The 17,515-nt window shown below is 43.8% G+C and overlaps 2 protein-coding genes across 7 annotated transcripts in view; one reads left to right on the top strand and one right to left on the bottom strand.

Moving 5' to 3' along the window:
- The window catches only part of SLC15A2 (solute carrier family 15 member 2), a 61,061-nt gene extending 46,296 nt beyond the window's left edge, over window positions 1-14,765 (top strand). Inside the window, exon 22 of the mRNA XM_058731206.1 lies at window positions 14,460-14,765. Within this exon, the coding sequence (XP_058587189.1) occupies window positions 14,460-14,477 (18 nt within the window). The 3' untranslated portion in view covers window positions 14,478-14,765. The remainder of the gene's footprint in view (window positions 1-14,459) is intronic.
- The window catches only part of ILDR1 (immunoglobulin like domain containing receptor 1), a 30,004-nt gene continuing 13,220 nt past the window's right edge, over window positions 732-17,515 (bottom strand). For 2 of the 6 annotated variants that reach the window (XM_058731211.1, XM_058731213.1), the window contains exons 3-8: window positions 17,071-17,157; window positions 13,972-14,091; window positions 13,479-13,625; window positions 7,012-7,143; window positions 5,977-6,797; window positions 732-1,794 (exon numbers count right to left, since the gene is read on the bottom strand). In XM_058731211.1, the coding sequence (XP_058587194.1) occupies window positions 1,753-1,794; window positions 5,977-6,797; window positions 7,012-7,143; window positions 13,479-13,625; window positions 13,972-14,091; window positions 17,071-17,157 (1,349 nt within the window). In that variant the 3' untranslated portion in view covers window positions 732-1,752. Of the gene's footprint in view, window positions 1,795-4,137; window positions 4,207-5,976; window positions 6,798-7,011; window positions 7,144-13,478; window positions 13,626-13,971; window positions 14,092-17,070; window positions 17,158-17,515 lie in introns of all 6 variants that reach the window. The other 4 variants (XM_058731208.1, XM_058731207.1, XM_058731209.1 and 1 more) reach the window with 4 other exon arrangements.

Here is a 17,515-nt window from a genome sequence, read left to right as displayed (position 1 = left end):
CACAGAGCCTGACACAGGGCTTGAGCTCACAAACCGTGATATCATGACCTGAGCCAAAGTTGGATGCTCAGAAGAAGGGGGTTCAGAAGATCTGACAGCATGGAGCCTGACATGGGGCTCAAACCTGCTACCTGGGAGACCATGACCTGAGCTGAAGTCAGATGCTCAACCAACTGGGCCACTCAGGCACCCCTGAATTTTATGTCTTAACTGTTAATTTCTTTTTCTGTCTTGCTATTTTAGATCCAGTTACATTACAGACATCAAAAATCCCAAAGAAACCTTTGTCCAACACAGGCATTTAACCTATTTTCTCTAGATGTAATTAATGAGATTGGGGGAAAAAAATGGATGTGTCAACGAAACAGGATCTAAATTGAGCTTAAGGTCATACACATAAACATACGGTTGAGGAACACAGACACACCCCTCCTTTCAGACCACCTCCTTCCCTGCTCAAGGAGGGTGTCTACATCAAGCACAAATAGGTTCATGAAACCACCAAAGGGGCTGGAGAAAATGGGAGGGAGAAGTACAGCTTATTATAGGGAGGGCATAGCCCACTCCTCCTGGGGTTCTTGGAGTGGCAAAACCTACCTGGATGCTTCTGCTTGGGAAATCTCAAATCTGCAAGGCTGAGTGGTGCCAAGACAAAGGTGACTCCAAAACTATCCAAGTTGGCTTGGCTCTACTCTGAGCTTTAGTTGGGAAGAAAACTCAATTCAGTCAAGTACATCAAAGTAGATATTTATTTGGGGCAGAATCCTTAGGTCAGTACATTTTCTTTCTAATTTATTTATATACTGTGCTGTCCCCAAGAAGCATTCAAAGTGATTTTAATGGATACATAATATGTAAGAATATATAAATTGGATATAAGCAAAAAAAAAAAAAAAAAGCAAAATGAAAATAAAAACAAGGGACAGGAACAAGTTTGGTGCAAAATTGCTTCTTGTGATTTTCGACACTTGCATAAATAACCCATGAGAGAACACGTTGCTGGAGTATTTCCCATGCTATCTCTGACTTGACCCTCAAGAGCACTCAGGAATGGGCATAGGTGCAGCAAAGTGCACTCCTAATATGGAGGTATGCTATAGAGATAGAGACAAGTTCCCATGGAAATTTCCCACATACTATTCAATAAATTTCCTGCACCTGAAACATGTTTGATTTCTTCTTAAAGATTCCTGAGTTCTGTGAAAATGGCCACGGTTCTGAGCATGTAACCTAGCTGAAGACTCCAGCTACTAAGTTTCTGAGGGATCACATCCCAGTTAGGGTCCATTACATGTCAGGTACTCTAAATGTGCAGAGTGTGAGCCAAAGCTAACGCTATAGTCATGAATTCCTCAAACTCTTGTTTTTTAAACAGGTTTTTAAATGTTTATTTATTTTTGAGAGACAGAAAGAGACAGAGCATGAGAAGGGGAAGGGTACAGAGAGAGAGGCAGACACAGAATCCGAAGCAGGCTCCAGGCTCTGAGCTATCAGCACAGAGCCCAACACGGGGCTAGAACACAGAAGCCGTGAGATCATGACCTGAGCCAAAGTCAGACGCTCAACTGACTGAGCCACTCAGGCACCCCTCAAACTCTTGTTTTTAATATTCTTCTGTTTTATTCTCAGAATCTAAGCCAGAACTGTTAGAAACGGGTTGGTAGAGTCCGTCCCAATCAGCTGGACATCTAGGTGATGCTGATGACTTGCGGAGCTGAGAAGTAGCCAAAGAAGTAGTGCTGTGCCGGGTGACTAAATGACCACACTCCTTCCACTATGGGAGCTGTCTCTCTCCTGTGGAATAGAACACAAAAAAATCCAGTCAGCTGGGATCTATTGTCTATGCATATAACACACAAGGTGCACTTGATTGTGTTCAAATCATAGATGAGTGGCGGATGCTGGGACAGCATGTATGAATCTAAAAATTATTTCTTGACTCTTCATAAAGCCAGTGTCTTCCCCAGGCTGAAGTTTCTCTTCTTTCATACCTCCCTGGAGGCTCCCTCAAACATCTTTAATTTTTGAAAGTTTTAGTCTCATTCACTTTGTCACCTGCTGATTTTAACATCTTTAAGTGTCCCTTAGACTGAAAAAAAGTACCCTGTCCATTCATCAGCCCATCTCCCTACCATTTGTTTATGAAGACATGGCCAAGTTCTTTTCCTACTCATATTCTCCTGAACCATTCCTTCTCAGCCCTTCTAAAAAGTTTAGCTTCATACCTTAGTATTTCTCTCAAGTTATTTTTCAGAGATCATTAATTATCTCTTCCTGACCAAACTCAGTGGCTTTTCTTCAGTAGTTAGTCCACTTGATCTTTCGGCTTTTTCAACTTGTTCTATCAGGGCAAGGACTATGTCTACATTTCTCATATTTCTCTAACTATATATTGTAGGGGATTTCTATCTATGTTTTGAATATCTACAGCTGTAGTCCATGAATGTGACCGCTCTTATCTTACTTGAAATGGCAAAATAAGGCATCTGTCCCAAAACATACTGTTCAAAATGCATTGTATATGTACATACATTCATGTTGCTATAGAAAAATTGTGTTTCCATTTTATTAGGAAAGTGATTTTTAGGGGGCACGACTTCTAATCAAAATGCTATGGGATAAATGTTCTCTGATACAAAGGAAAGTAATGAAATGGGACAAAAGGAAAGTTCCTTGTGCAGGGCTTGCTGAAGAAAAACCTACACATGATCAAGGAATAGGCATTGTATTAAAAGTAGAAGATTAAGTATACTGATCAAAAAAAGGTTTTATTAAATTGAGTCAAGAAAAATGAAAAAAAAATCTTGGCTTCTCTACAGAAAGTTTGAGTTTAACTAGGAGAGGAAGGAATGCAGTTTTCTTTCATATTATAAGAGGTGTGTATAGGCCAAGCTTGCAACAAACCAGAAATGCCTTGGGAAGCCCTTTATGATAAGGCATGATTGGAAAGAAAGATAATCAATTTGAAGGAGGTCAGGAACACATGGGGCAATGCAGTGTGAAACCACAGGAGTTTAAAGCTTGACATTATAGTTTCTTAGATTTCTGAGGTTTGATGGGAGTGGAAAAAACACCAGACCTGAGGTCAGATATCAACTGGTTTGGCAGTCAAACGGGAGACTCCTCAACATAACTTCCACTTTCTCATGGGCACTGTGTAAAGAACAGGGTAATATTTTGGATGGAAGCCCTTGTTCCTTGGTATATATTTGTTAAACATTAATGATTCTTTAGAGAGAAGGTTCCATGTGAGCAAAAGATTTTTCGATTAATGCATATTGCTCTGAATATTTAATGAACTATTTTTAAAAAGTATTTTGTAAAAAGTTATGGTAAAACTAACTGCCAAAAGCTTGATTTAAGAAAATGGTGAAAAATCAAGTCACGGAGCAAACAGAAACTTCCAGTTATACATAATCAAAGATTGCCATCTAGTGGTCTAATTGTATTATAAGTTCTGAGGTTAGCTGCAAACTCTGACGACTTCAGAGGCTAGGAAAGTGTGTGGGAAGCAACCAGCCCCACTGAGGAAAGATGCAAAGAGATTTTGGCCCTGGATACTTTTGCTTCACTAAAGGCATTAAAAATTCCAACTATGAACAAAACACTGTGCCCTTTCAAACCAATCAATTTTCTAAAGCCAGCTTTGGCCCTGGGCCTCTAGTCACTCAGAATATGAGTAGACAGTTGAATGTGATAAAGTAAACTGATAACTCTTTGTGAGATAAACTCAGAGATCCAAAACAATGAAGGCTTTCAAAATGATCGTTAGTGAGATCTTTGGGTCTCGTGAGCAACTTTGCAATAGAAAATTTGGTTTGCCTGTGTTAGAATTAGTGGTGTGTACATCTTAATGATAAAGGAAGCTGTGATACTTTCAGAAAATAGGGAAGAAATAAAGTCACGAGGAAGAAATATAGAAGGAGAGCATCATTGCCCCAGACGATTCTTCTTTCTTCCAAATGAGGCATTATGAGTTACTGAAAGGGTACAGGCTTGAGAGTCAGAGAGCTGTCTGTGTTCAAATTCTGGTTTCACTCCCTACTGGCTTTGTGACTTAGGGCATGATACTTAATCTCACTGAGCCTCACCTAATGTTATAAAGATTAAGTGAAATAAGCTTTAGAAAGGGCTTACCCCAGTGTCTGGAACTTAATTAATGTTCCTTTTTCCCTTCTCTCACTTACAAGAAACCACATAATTGAACTTAAAGAGAAGAAAATGAAAAAAAGAAAAAATTAGAAGAAAACAGGGCTTGGATTTGAGAACAAACATTGGCTTTTACATTACACTTTTTTTTTTTTTTCTGTTAAAATAAGAGACAGTTTAGTCACTAATGACTAAAGTAACAGCTGTTGTCCCAGCTCTAACTGGTTCCGGGTTTTCTTTCAGGATATAATTTTCTTACTGGTAACATGGAAGAAAGAGCTGTATCCACTGTAAAATGAAAATAATAGTAAAAACCTCACAGGGTGCTGTAAGGATTAAATTAGATAGTGCATAAATGCCCATAGCTAGGTACCACTTAGTAAGGATACTAGTAAGTTTCATTGTTACTGGTCTTTGCCTCTCTCGTGGGACATCTGTGAGAATATGATATAATTGCCATTATTTCAGAAGTGCCTGCAGACCTTGCTCATGAATTACTCTCTCACCAAGGCTCTTTTCCTGAAAGACTAGCACCATAGCTTCCACAACGTCCCTGTTTCTTTGCACACTATATACATGTGATTGTTTTTTAAACAAATCACAGCAGTATTTGCATTTCCAAATGACAAATATATCCTTGAAGGTATATTAGAGACTAAAATTCTTCTTCCTATGATATCTTCTACTCTGGGAACTTCCCTCAGAGATATCTCTATCTCAACAGAAGCAAACAGAAGAGGATTTTGGTCAAATACAGAAATATATTTTCATGTAAATTGGTTCCGAAGGCAGTTCGTGAATATTTTTGAGCAACGGCAGCATAACTTTGCAAAGTGACAACATTAAGGGAATATCATCATTTGGATATATTAATTATAAAATGATTTTTTAAGTCACATCTTCAAAAACAAATTAAGGCCAGGGCACCTGGGTGGCTCAGTCAGTTAAGTGTCTGACTTCAGCTCAGGTCATGATCTTGCAGTCTGTGAGTTGGAGCCCCACACTGGGCTCTGTGCTGACAGCTCAGAGCCTGGAGCCTGCTTTGGATTCTGTGTTCCCCTCTCTCTCTGCCCTTCCCTCACTTGTGCTCTGTCTCTCTCTCTTGCAAAAATAAATTAAAACAAATTTTTTTTAATTAAAAAAAACAAAACAAATTAAGGCCTGTAATCCCTCTTTGTGCCCCTTTTAGGCTGGTAAGCTTTGACTAGCACCTTGCCTGTTCACAGAACCCTAAAGTTTTACCCATATTTGGGATATGAGGTATTTATTGTTTTGGTTTGGGGTTTTTTTCATCAGTTTAAGGATTCTTTCCAGGGGGTCTCAGAGGACCTCATCCTCGAATACAACAAGGCCTTGCACCCTGACTTGCAGCACTCAGAAGTGGCACAAATGTCCTCTGTCAGGCTGCATGTTCTAATTTAGGGTATGGAAATACGGTTGCTAAGTAAAGACAGGCAGGTATGACAGGAAGTAAAGCCTTAGCCATAAAGCCCGTGTTTAAGTCTTAGCTCCACTACTCACAAGGCACTTAATTATTCTGAGCCTCATTTCTGAATCTGTGAAATGGGGAAGCCCTGCCTCACCAGACTGTGATGAGGGCTGGTCTGAGGATGAGAAGGCCCTGTTTTAAGCATCAAGCATCGAGCCCTTCCTGGCCCTCTGCACTCACCCGGCCCCTTCGAGCGAGGTCTCACCAAGCCCATGAGGCAAGCTGTGCAAAACAAGGAGGAGGTACTCTCACTGGTGGCACGTGGGGTGGCCTCTGCCAGCTGTGGCCAAGCCCTGCTCTGCCCATGCCCGACCCTCAGCAGGATGCCCCAGGCTCACCGAGCGCCTCTCCACACTCCCTTTTTTCCTGCCATTCTTGCCTGGCATGACATCCAGCGAGCGGTAGCTGGGTGGCTTCTCCTCAGGCCAGTGTGAGGGGTGTGAGCTGCGGCGGTGGGTTCCCCAGCTCCGGGACTGCCTCTCCTTCTCATCCTCCTCAGAGCTCCAGGAACTGAGGCCGGAAGGCAAGGGCGGGGAGTAGCTGCGGGGCCTGCGCCTCTGGGGCCTCTGGGCATTCTCCCAGGGGCCAGGCCTGTGAGGTCGGCCTGAGTAGTGGCTCCGAGCAGATACGTGGTTGGGCCACCAGCGGGCCTCACTGGACGAGGGGCCATCACTGGGGCTGTCCCTGTCTGACCAGGGCGTGGGTAACCCACGCAGCCCAGAGCAGTGGCGCCTTCCCCTCCGAAGTTGGTTCAGCTCCCGTCCTTCCAATGCCCGGCGCTTAGGCTCCCTGTCCTGGAGCTCCTGGTGAAAAGCAGAGTAGTGGGGCTGCCTTCTCTCCTCCCTCAGATCCCAGGGTCCAGGGGGAATTGGAGTGAGCCACTGTTGGTGAGAGGAGTTGCTGGTCCTCTGGGAGGACGGCAGGTCTCTGATCAGTGGAGGCAGGTGGATGATTCTGCGTTCCACAACCTCAGAGCCCAGGGAGGACAGCATGCTGCAGGCTTGGCCAGATATGGCTTTGAGGTCAGGGGGCAGAGGCTGGGCTGGGTTGAGGTTCCGCAGCTCTTTCTCCAAATACTCTAGGACACCATTGGTGATGGGAGGGTGAGCAGTGGTCTGGCTCATTGGCATCTGTGGGAGGCTGGATCGCAGGGACAAATCTGAATGGAAACAAGGATAAGAACATACAGAATTGCTGGCCCAAAACATGGCTTCTGAGAACCATGGCACCAAAATGCCACACTTTTCAGCTTGCATCCATACCGTCCCCTTGATCATAGATATCCACTATATTGTCATGAAGGCCCCAATGCAGCCCATATTCCTACCCTTACCCTCTGCCCTCTCCCACCCCAAATCTCTGGCAAGGTTTACCTCGCTGCAGCAGCGGGTTCATTGGATAAGATGAAACCTGGGAGCTCCTGTCCGCCCCCCAGTATAGGGGTTTTTCCATCATCTGAGGGCCTAGGGCCTGAGCCTGCTTCATGTACCGGTGGCGAGCCAGGGCTAGAGGGGAAAAAGGAGAAATGCGGACCCTCAGCCAGGACAAGCCCCACACCTCCCACCTCACTTTTCTTGCTAGGAGGCTTTGCTAAGAGGCCAGTTTCTGACCTATCTTACATAGGAGTGAAAGTTAAGGGAATAGTAACTAATTGGTCATCTTGCAAGGAGCTGGGACTCCTGGGGTACAGGATGCAACCCCTATTCCCAAGGAAAGCATACCTATAACCCTGACTTCCTAGTCTTGAAAATATTGTATCGTCCTGCCATTCCCGGTTTCACCTAAAATTTAGGTAGATACGTGGGTATTAGTAGGCAATGAAATCTTGGGTCCCAGGCCAACAAGGCCTTCAGCCACAGGCCAAATCTAGAAGGTGCAGACGCAAAGGACTTCAAGGCAGCTATGAGTCAGGGACTGCCAGGGAAGCTCAGGGCTGCCCACTCAGAGTGGAAAAAGCTAAAAAAAAAAAAAAAAAAAAAAAGGATGTAGATGCTGAGGTCAATGGGCAGAATTACTGGTAAAGGGAGGGACACTGAAGAATTTTCTAGCTGGTACAACAGCCCTGCAACCCTGGGGGTGGAGAGGAGAAACTAGTGGAAGGGAGGCAAGAGATGCAAAAAGCTGAAGTAGATCCCAGTGGATCCTTTCTACTCTTCTCCTTATCCTAAGTAGGGAGAATCTCTAAGTGGTGCAGTGAAGGCAGAGAAGGGAGAAGGGAAATACCATTTCCTTTCAGGGCAAAGAAAATCATATAAAAAAAGCAAGAGGGATCAATAGAAATGTCACTCTGATACCCTAGTGCAGCTAGTCTGAAGCACACAATCCTTTCCTCTCTGCCCCCATGAGTGTAAATTAAAAACAAAATCATTTAGTTGGTTTGTTCATGAATTTCTATTTTAAGGTGATTCTGTCCCAAGGTCTCAGTCCGTCCATGCATGTAGGAAAAGGACTTGTGTGTTCAGGCAGGAAGTGCCTGCCTCAGGCCCCCCAGCTGGCACTCTCACCTCCTCCTCGGTTCCTCAAGCCTGTGGCCACCTCTAAAGCAGCAGGGCTCTGCCTCAGGCTTCCTCCTGGCACAGTAAGAGGGGCAGACAGGCACTCTGGACCCTACTGCAAAGGGCCGGGGATTTGCTGAGGCCAACAGCTAAGTGGCCATCTGGGCCCAATGACTCCAGTGTGAAACAAACTTCCAGCACAACAGGAAGTGGTTGCAGCAGAGCCTCCAGAAATGTCCGGAGCTCCAGCCCTGGTGGTGCGTCATAGCCCAGCCTGGAGGAAATCAGATGCAAACTTAGAGAAGCTCACCCAGCTGCCACACCTTCATGCCACTGGACAGCACTCTAGACCCTCCAAATGCTTCAGCACTTTCCTCTCCCTCTTGCTAACAGATGCCTCCCCTAGCTTCCTATATGTGCTACCATCAGCACACATAATGCCCTGCTTAATACGTATGTGCCAGTCACTTTATATAGGCTAACTAATCCTCAGAGCAATCTGTTAATGTGGGAATTAGATGAAGAAGCTGGGTGCAGGGAGGTTGACTTCCCAGTTCAAGGTCCCATAGCTGGTGATGGCCAGAGGTGCCATTCTGATGCCCAGGCCTGTGTCCTTTCTGTCAAATCAGTGAGTCCCCAGACTCCTTTATTTCTGTGATGAAAAACAAAACAAAAAACAAAAACCTTCCACAATTGTACCTCCTCCCTTTATTACTCTCTAACTCAGCTCTATACCTTTCAAAACCCACTCCAGACCTGCCTCTGCCTCTAAGGCCTGGGGACATCTGGCTCAATTGGGAACAACTCTATCCACCCCCCACCCCTCTAACTGAATCCTGGCCACTTCCTTCTCCTACTCTCTTAATTCAACAGTAGAGAAAGGGAAAGTTGGGCTTACTCCTTGCTCCCCAAATGACTTAACTAATGGGACCCTCTGCACAGATAACTCTCTAGAGACCCTTCCAGATCCTCCATGAGCTTTCCTGTTAAATTTTCCATACTTCAGAGATTAACCCACCTGCTCCCTTCCTAGCTGCCACATCCTTTTCCCCAGGGCCCCTCCCTTCCCTGATGCAATGGAACTGTTGAGATGGGAGTGGAAAACACAACCTCTGAGCTTCTCCTATGCCCTCTTGTCCCCTAGGGATGTCAGGGTTTTCTGTTCACCTAGTGGGGAATCAGATAGGCAATAAAATAAGAGACATGGAGAAAGTAGCTAAGCTTCAAAAAACTCCTAATAAGTTATCTCTGAACCTCAGTGGAGTAAAGTCTGCCTTGATCACTTTAATGAGCTACTTAAAAATACAGATTACTGGGTCCTGTTCCCAGATATCCTTCAGTCTCACGCAGAGCAAGCAGCAGCTGTGTTTTCAACAAGCTCCCTAATTCAAGTGCAGGAAGCTCAACTAGAGTTGTCTACTGAGGATTCTCAAGAATCTCCTGAGAACTATGGTCCTCAGGGTTTAGTTTCCTTAAATAAAAGCTTTCAGGGTCAATGGACTTCCACCTGAATCCCAGCGTATACCAGGAGTCTGATTTTGAGTGACCTTCCAGAGTGTGCGGGCCCAGGCTCCTCATCTGTAAGCTAAGGATGGAAATACCTATTTCATAAAGTTGTTGAGGTTAAATGAAGCAATACATTTGAAATGCCTAACAGATGACAGACAGTCAAGAGACAGTGGCTCTCATTGTTATAAGTCACTTTTTTTGCTTTAGATCCCATAGGAAACAAAAGTATACATTTGGAGCCTAAACTACCAAAGGCATATTTATCTTCACTTCTGAGGAAAACCCAGGGCATGTTCTTTAAGACATCTCTTCCGTGACAGAAATGACACAGCACCTGCCTCTCCTCCCCTGCAGTCAAGATCATCTGTGGTGCCTTGAAGCCTTCCAACTGCACTTGCCTGTAACTGCTTATCAGCCATTCCCCACTCTTAAAGAACTCCTTCTTTTCCCTCTTTTGAACCATGGTCACACAGTCCTTTCACTTTTTCCCATACACCAGTCCCCCTAACTTGGCTGGCTAATCATTTCAGTGACATCCTGAGGAGCTCCCTAGAATCCCATGCACTTGAACTCTTACCATTTCAGCTTTAGCTTCTGGCCCCATGCTGCCAGAGCTGACTGCAGACAACCGCCTTCAAGTAGCCCTCCTCAACTGGCTTCCCTTGACTGATCTATAGACCCCACTTCCCTCCTCTAGAGCAGCAGTTTAAATGGTCCCCACTTCTCATGTCTTCCCCTCCCCATGAACTTTCAGCTGATGACATCATCTTGGTTGAGGAAGAGGAACCAGCCCTGGGCATGGAATCAAGAGAACTATGTCTAGTCCAGGATCTGCCACTAACGAGCTGTGTGAAATTGTGCAAAAGTCTCTTTAGGCCTTACTTCCTTCAGCTGTAAGCAGAATGGGGAGGTGGGTGGGTAGATCAGAGATTCCCAGTGTGGCCTGTGGCCCTACTACACGGGATGCCTAGAGGCCCTGTGGGGAGGATGGCCAGTAACCGATGTAGGAATCAGTTTCAATCACTTTCATCTTTTAAGTTCTACTGTGGGTCATTTACCAGTACTAAGTGAAATATCAAGAGTTACTAATATCTGGTGTCATTTCATTTTTTCTCCTCGCTGGTCCTCCATTAACTCACTGTAAAGTGGGAGCGAGTTAGGGAGGTGAGCTGTGGTCAGAGAAGGTCAAGAAGCACTGATGTCATTCTCAAGCTCTGTTCTGCCTCTAGAATTCTGATTTGCTAAAATTGAGACAGGCTGGTATGAGATCCCTCAGCTTCTTCCCTTACACTTTGGATCATCCCCCACATTTTAATGACTTCCCCCCTTTCTCCAGAGGTCAGGCTGCCCTTCCCTTCCTTTCTACAGGTAGTTCTTTTGCTGTATACCTGATGTCAATCCCAACTGTTCCTCCTGCTCAGTGATCGCCTTGCCTCATAAGGCTTCATTTTAGGGGTGGGCACCTGGGTAGCTCAGTGGGTTAAGCGTCCGATTTAGGCTCAGGTCACAATCTCATGGTTAGTGGGTTCAAGCCCTGCGTTAGGCTCTGTGCTGACAGCTCAGAGCCTGGAGCCTGCTTTGGATTCTGTGTCTCCCTCTCTCACTGCCCCTCCCCCACTTGTGTTCTTTCAAAAAAAAAATACGTTAAAAAAATAAGGCTTCACTTTACTCATTTCCTACTGGCCTTGGTTCTTTGCCTACAAATACACTTGGGGTTTTCGTATTCTAACCAACAGTCACACACACAAACCCTTCCCCATGCAAGAGCCCTCCTTAACAACTTCAATCCTCTCTATGTAATCTCCTCTTGTCATCAAAATTCTCAGGACAGTGTGCCTTAGTGACTCACTCTGAAAGTGACCTCATTTGCTCAAGTTCAGGGACCTTTATTTGTGGCCTGCATTTCTTTATTTTACCAGTTCTTCTAAATGAACTCTAACCACTTAAGAGAAATCACTCTCCCCCAGAACGTGTTTATCAGCTTACTGACAGTGGATACATTTATCATTTGTGCGGGCTTTGTCCCCGGTTCTGCCTGTTTTTAGTGCCCCACTGACTTAGGGATTCTAAGAAGGCATCTTGGGAGCAGTTTTCTCATCTCTTCATACATATTACTACTTCAGTGATAGTGATTTTTCCTTGGGATCTGTCCCAGAGGCTCTTGAAAGGTAGGGAGTTCCACAGCCCAGTATTGAGTCCTCTGCTATTTTCCCTCTCTTTCAGGAGGTCATTGGTTTCTCTGCCAAGCCCACTGTGATCTACACACAGAGGCTGTGGCAGCCTCAACTGTGTGACATTCGGGCATTCATACGTCAGGTGAACATGGATTCAACACCACACTGCCACTGTTACTTACTAGCTGTGTGACTTCTCTGACCTTCAGTCTCCTCATCTGTTAAGCAGTGATAACACAGTCTTCTAGGGTTGTGAGGATTCACAGAGGGAAATATATGGAAGGGGCTTATGCATAGCAGACATCCAAAAAAAGTTAGTTCTCTTTTCCTATAAGACAAAAACCTCGGAACACAGACCTGAAACCAGACTCAGGCCATTAGCCTTCTTTGACATTGTAGATTAAGTTTTTTTTTTTCTATCTTAAGAGGTAATTCCTTATATTTCCTTTTAAAAAATTTCCTTTCAAATGAACCAAACTGATAAAAGTGATTATCTCTGAGTGCTTAGTGTTTACACTTTCCCAAATTTCTCAAATTTTCTACAATGTCATACCTTACTTATATCATCAGGAGAAAAGATGTTATTTTAAGAACACAAAATTCCTACCATTTAAAGCAGGTGATTCCACTCCATCTATTTATTAAGAAGTCATTATAGAATAATTTTCTATTAAAAAATTTGGCATTCCACAGCCAAATTTTTTAGGGTATATCATAATTTTGGTTTAAAATGTCAAATTTTAGGGGCACCTGGGTGGCTCAGTCAGTTAAGTGCCTGACTTCAGCTTAGGACAGGATCTCACAGTTCATGAGTTCGAGCCCGGCCTCGGACTCTGTGCTGACAGCTCAGAGTCTGAAGCCTGCTTCAGATTCTGTCTCCCTCTTTCTCTGCCCTTCCCCTGCTCATGCTCTGTCGCTCTCTCTCTCTCAAAAATAAATAAACATTTGAAAAAAATAAAAAAATAAAAAGTCAAATTTTAGCCCAAAGAAAGATCACATTAAGAGCAAGATCTTCCGTTCCCTTTCTCCTTCATCTAAACCTCTTTCCTTTATCTAAAAAGAGATATTCAAAGTGTGGCCCACAGCTCAGCAGCATCACATCACTTGGGAACTTTTGAGGAATACAAATTGTCGGGCTACCCCAAACCAATTAAACCAGAAACTCTGGACATAGAGCCAGAAACTAAGTTTTAACAAGCCCTCTAGGTGATTCTTAAGTTTAAGAATCACTGCTTTAACTCCTTTCTCCTCTATCTGTTCTTTTCAAGTCCTCTCTAAGGGGTGGCCTTCTCTCTCACTGCTACATTCAAACCACTTGCTCTAGCCACTCCCTGTCCAAGCAAGGTGAGAGCTAGGAGCAAATACTGAAGCACAGGCATTTCAGGGCCACTGAGGAAATGCCATCAATAGGCAGAACCATTGGAAGGAGGCCTCAGGCAGGCTCGGATGTGGAGAGACAGAAATCTTCCCACTTGGGTCTAAAGCTTTCTCTAGCATTATATTCTGTGCTGGGGTCAAAGACCTCTGAGCCTGTGAGGGGAGAAGGGCATGGAGGAGAACCTGGAAGGACCCAAGGTTTTGATCTGTGTGTGTGAAGCTCATGTATTTGGGATACCAGGCTCCAGCATCACCCCATCCCACTGCCTATCTGTCCTCTCTCACCTTCCTCGGGGCAGCAGCAACGGGCAGGACAGCAGGGGCAGCGGATGTAGCAGCAGCAATACTGAGGACAGCACTGGCACCAGCACACTCCAATCAGCAGGAGCAGGAGGAGGGCTCCCAGAATGATGAAGATCACTGTCAGCCAGTCTGCAGGGGAGACACCAAGAGGAAGCTAACCAAATATGCAGGTGAATGCTTCCAGGTCTAACATTCTAGAGGTCTAATAAATATAGCTCTTGACCTATAGGTTAAGCTTGACCAATATACCAGCAAAAAAAAAAAAAAAAAGACAAGGAAAGGAAAGGAAAAGGAAAAGGAAAAGGAAAAGGAAAAGGAAAAGAAAAAGGAAAAGAAAAAAAATAAAGTTTAGTTTTGGTAAGGGACCTTCAGAGGTTGGCAATCCAACAATAACCTGGGCTTGCTTGTTTCTGTGCTGTATGTAAAAGTGTCACAGCAATGAGGTGGCTAAATAGAAAGCTCCAACAGCACTTACGCAGAACAATGAGCTTCACCTCCTTATCTGGGTCTCCTGATGTGTCCCCTGGAGCCTCAATGGTGCAATAATACACTCCATGGTCCCACCACATCACTTCATTAATCACAAGGTCTGCTCCTGCAGGGAGGAGGGAAAAAGTACCAGGTGTTAAAGGAGAGGGCCCTAGTATGTGACCTATGGCTTAGGACTCAGCACTGTCCTTCCACATCCTTAGGGCCCCCCTCATAGTTCTGTCTTTTTTCTGAGACCATCCTATTTCTCCAAACAGTCTAATAATGGTAGAACTCACCATTCATTGAACCCTACCAGGTGCTTTGAAAGGATTTTGGACATCACCTCATTTAATTCCCACCACAGCTCACAGTGGGTGAGATGACATTACACTGTCACCCAGGGTCTCTTCTCCCTTTTTCTCTGTCTTATAATTTTTGGTCATGTACATGGCCATCTAGAATAAAGTCACTACTTCCTGTCATCTCTTACAGGTGGACATGAACATGTGACTCAGTTCTGGTGGATAGAATGTAAGCAGAAGTGTTACAAGATGGCTCCCAGGAACTTTCTTAAAACAGTTGGGGAACATCTTTGTCCTTTTCTTCATCTTTTCTTTTATACTGTTATCAGTCAAGCACATGTGATGAATGCCATCTTGGACCATGGGGGAGAAAAAGACTTTCTTGGTGAGCTGGAGCTGGGGACCATCCCTCAGGACTTAATGGAACAGAGGCATCACACTAGTTTTGGACTATCTACCTCAAAATTTATACATGAGAAGAAAAAAACTTCTTTATTAAGTCACTAATATTTGGAGATTTTGCTTATTCACAATCAAACTCTACACAATCCTGATACACTAACCATGATTATTGGCTGCATTTCAGATGATCAGATGAAAAAACCAAGACTCCAGGAGGCTAAGAAACTAGCCTAAGAACAGAGAAATAATGCTTAGCATAAGTAGGTTCAAATCCATGTCTCTCTGTTGCAAAGCTGGTGCTGTTAACCACTAAGTTCTGATGTCCTCTCCAAAGTGGGTAGAAAACTCCACAGCCTGGATCCCTCACTGGCTATGAATGGATCCCTCTGGATCTTGAAGGGATGGGTTATGAGATGAATTGAATAAGTAAGGATGAAATGCCACTATTTTAAGGGTAAATGTTATTCAATGCTCAAGAAAGGATTTTCAGTTCTCATGAGCACCAAGCGCTGTGCTACTTAAGATAGATGAATGGTATGTTCAAGTTTAGTAAATGCAACAAATCTTCACTAAAGACCTTTTGTGGGTCCAGCACTGAGTCAGACACTGGGAAGATTTGCAGAGGAACCAGACTCCTCTGTCCTATCAGGGCTTAAAGTCCAGTCAGAGGATCCAGGCAGCTTCCACATTCCTGCTATTTCACCCACAGTAAGTGCCAGGGGACATCTTCAAATTCTTTTAAAAAAAAAAACCCAAAAAACCAAAAACAAAACAAAAAAACCCTTCGCATTATGGACTTGCTCCTGCTTAGCTGGCAGTCATATTTACAATTCTCCATTATCTGTTTGTCAAAAAATATTTATTGAGGAAATGAAACAGAAATGCAAGGTCACGCACCACTGGAGCTAACTTCAACTTTTGTTTCCTTCTCTTTCTACGTCAATCTCTACAATATTTTCCTGCCCATGATTTTCTAAACACACTACCTTTCCCAGAAAGAGCTTCCCCTAGACTTGGAAGAATGGGGAAAGTGTTTTGGAGGAGGTTCTCCCTCTAAGTTAATGTGTATCATAGGTCTGCCCCAGTTTTTATTAGAAACATAAACATGTTTTTCAGGGATGTCACAGTAATGAGGACATTCAGATATGTTAATATTTAAATTTCTTTATGTTTATTTATTTTTGAGAGAGAGAAACAGAGCACGAGTCGGGGAGGGGCAGAGAGAGACAGAGACCTAGATTTCAAAGCAGGCTCCAGGCTCTGAGTAATGTGGGCTCAAACTCATGAGCTGTGAGATCGTGACCTGAGCTGAAGTTGGACACTCAACCAACTGAGTCACCCAGGCACCCCTGGATATGTTTATATTTTAAATGATCCAAGAACTGATTTGACAGGGTCATTTCAAATGACGCAAGCACAGGGCAAAGAAGTGTCAGAAAACAAGGGTTCTAGGAAGTCACAACAAGCATGGAGGTAGAATTAAAAACCAAGGGGGAAATAATGGTTTTCCATGGGAGTAAGGAAGAAGCAAAGTTTGATCCAAAAGTGACTGGGAGTGAAAATAGTGGATACTATTGTTCAAAATTAGATAAAAGAAAGAAAGAAAGAAAGAAAGAAAGAAAGAAAGAAAGAAAGAAAGAAAGAAAGAAAGAAAGAAAGAAAGAAAGAAAGAAAGAAAGAAAGAAAGAAAGAAAAAAGCAAGGACTGTCTGTCACCTTGTCACCTCTGGGGAATTTTATCCTTCAAAAACTAAATGAGACTTGCCAAAAGAGACTTTACATTTTGGAGTCAGATCAGGGCTCATTTTGCAGGTTCTGGGAAAAACAGAACCACCCTGAATCTTTGAGAATGTACCTAGAGACCAGAATAGGACAGATGTTCACTAAAGCTAAGAGTTTAAGGGCTGGCTTGGGGAAAGCAGAGATTGCATGTAAAAGGATCAGGTTTAAATATTACAGCTAAAGCATTAGACACCAATCTGGAAGCAAATATTAAATTGGCTCCCTTTAAATGATCTACCTTTAAATGGCCATCAAATATTCACTGATTTCCTCACATTGTTGCCACAGGTACCCTGAGTGGCCTGCTTAGTGTATTCTCTACCATTTTTCCCCTTTTAAGCAGCAAATATTTATTTAACACTGCACATGAAACTCACTGAAATAGGTTCTGAATTATGTGCCAATAACCCATCATGGCAATCCTGGATTACAAGGTAGGAATGTAGGGCTAACCCTCCGTCCAAAAGCATGCTCAGTGATGGTAACTAAAGTTCACTGCACACTTAATATTTGCTAAGTGCTTTATGTATATCATCTCACTTAATCCTGACAAATCTCCACAAGATGGGGAGTACTATGGCAAGTCCCATTTTGTAGAAAAAAATCGAAGGGACTTACCCAAGTTCACATACCCTATAAGTGCAGAATGGGGACCCACACCAGAATCTGACTGCAGACTGAGGGTTCTAACCACCACTCCGTGTACTAGGCATAAAGAATAAACATGCTTTAGACATAGCTTTCAGATATCACGTTTGATACTTACTTCAGTGTAGGGAGACAGAGCCTACTATGTCCATCTTTCAGATGAGGTAACAGACGCCAGAGAAAAAAATCTGCTGCTGGTCAATGAACTAATGCTCTTGGTCAATGAAGCCTAACGCTCTTTCCTCTACCAATGGGTGATGATGGTGTCAAGGTGGCCACCTACTTGAAAGCCCCTTAGATATATACAACAGGAGTGGTCAGAGGGAAACTCAGGGCCCTGGGGTTCACACAGGCCCTGAGGGCAATTTATGGGAGGGAGCAAACAAGACTGATCCACACCTTAGCCATGAAAAAG

The sequence above is a fragment of the Neofelis nebulosa genome, chromosome 5, assembly GCF_028018385.1.
Source record: "Neofelis nebulosa isolate mNeoNeb1 chromosome 5, mNeoNeb1.pri, whole genome shotgun sequence".
NCBI lineage: Eukaryota > Metazoa > Chordata > Mammalia > Carnivora > Felidae > Neofelis > Neofelis nebulosa.
The sequence above is the reverse complement of the archived record's forward strand: the minus strand, read 5'-3'. Positions and strand labels throughout refer to the sequence as shown.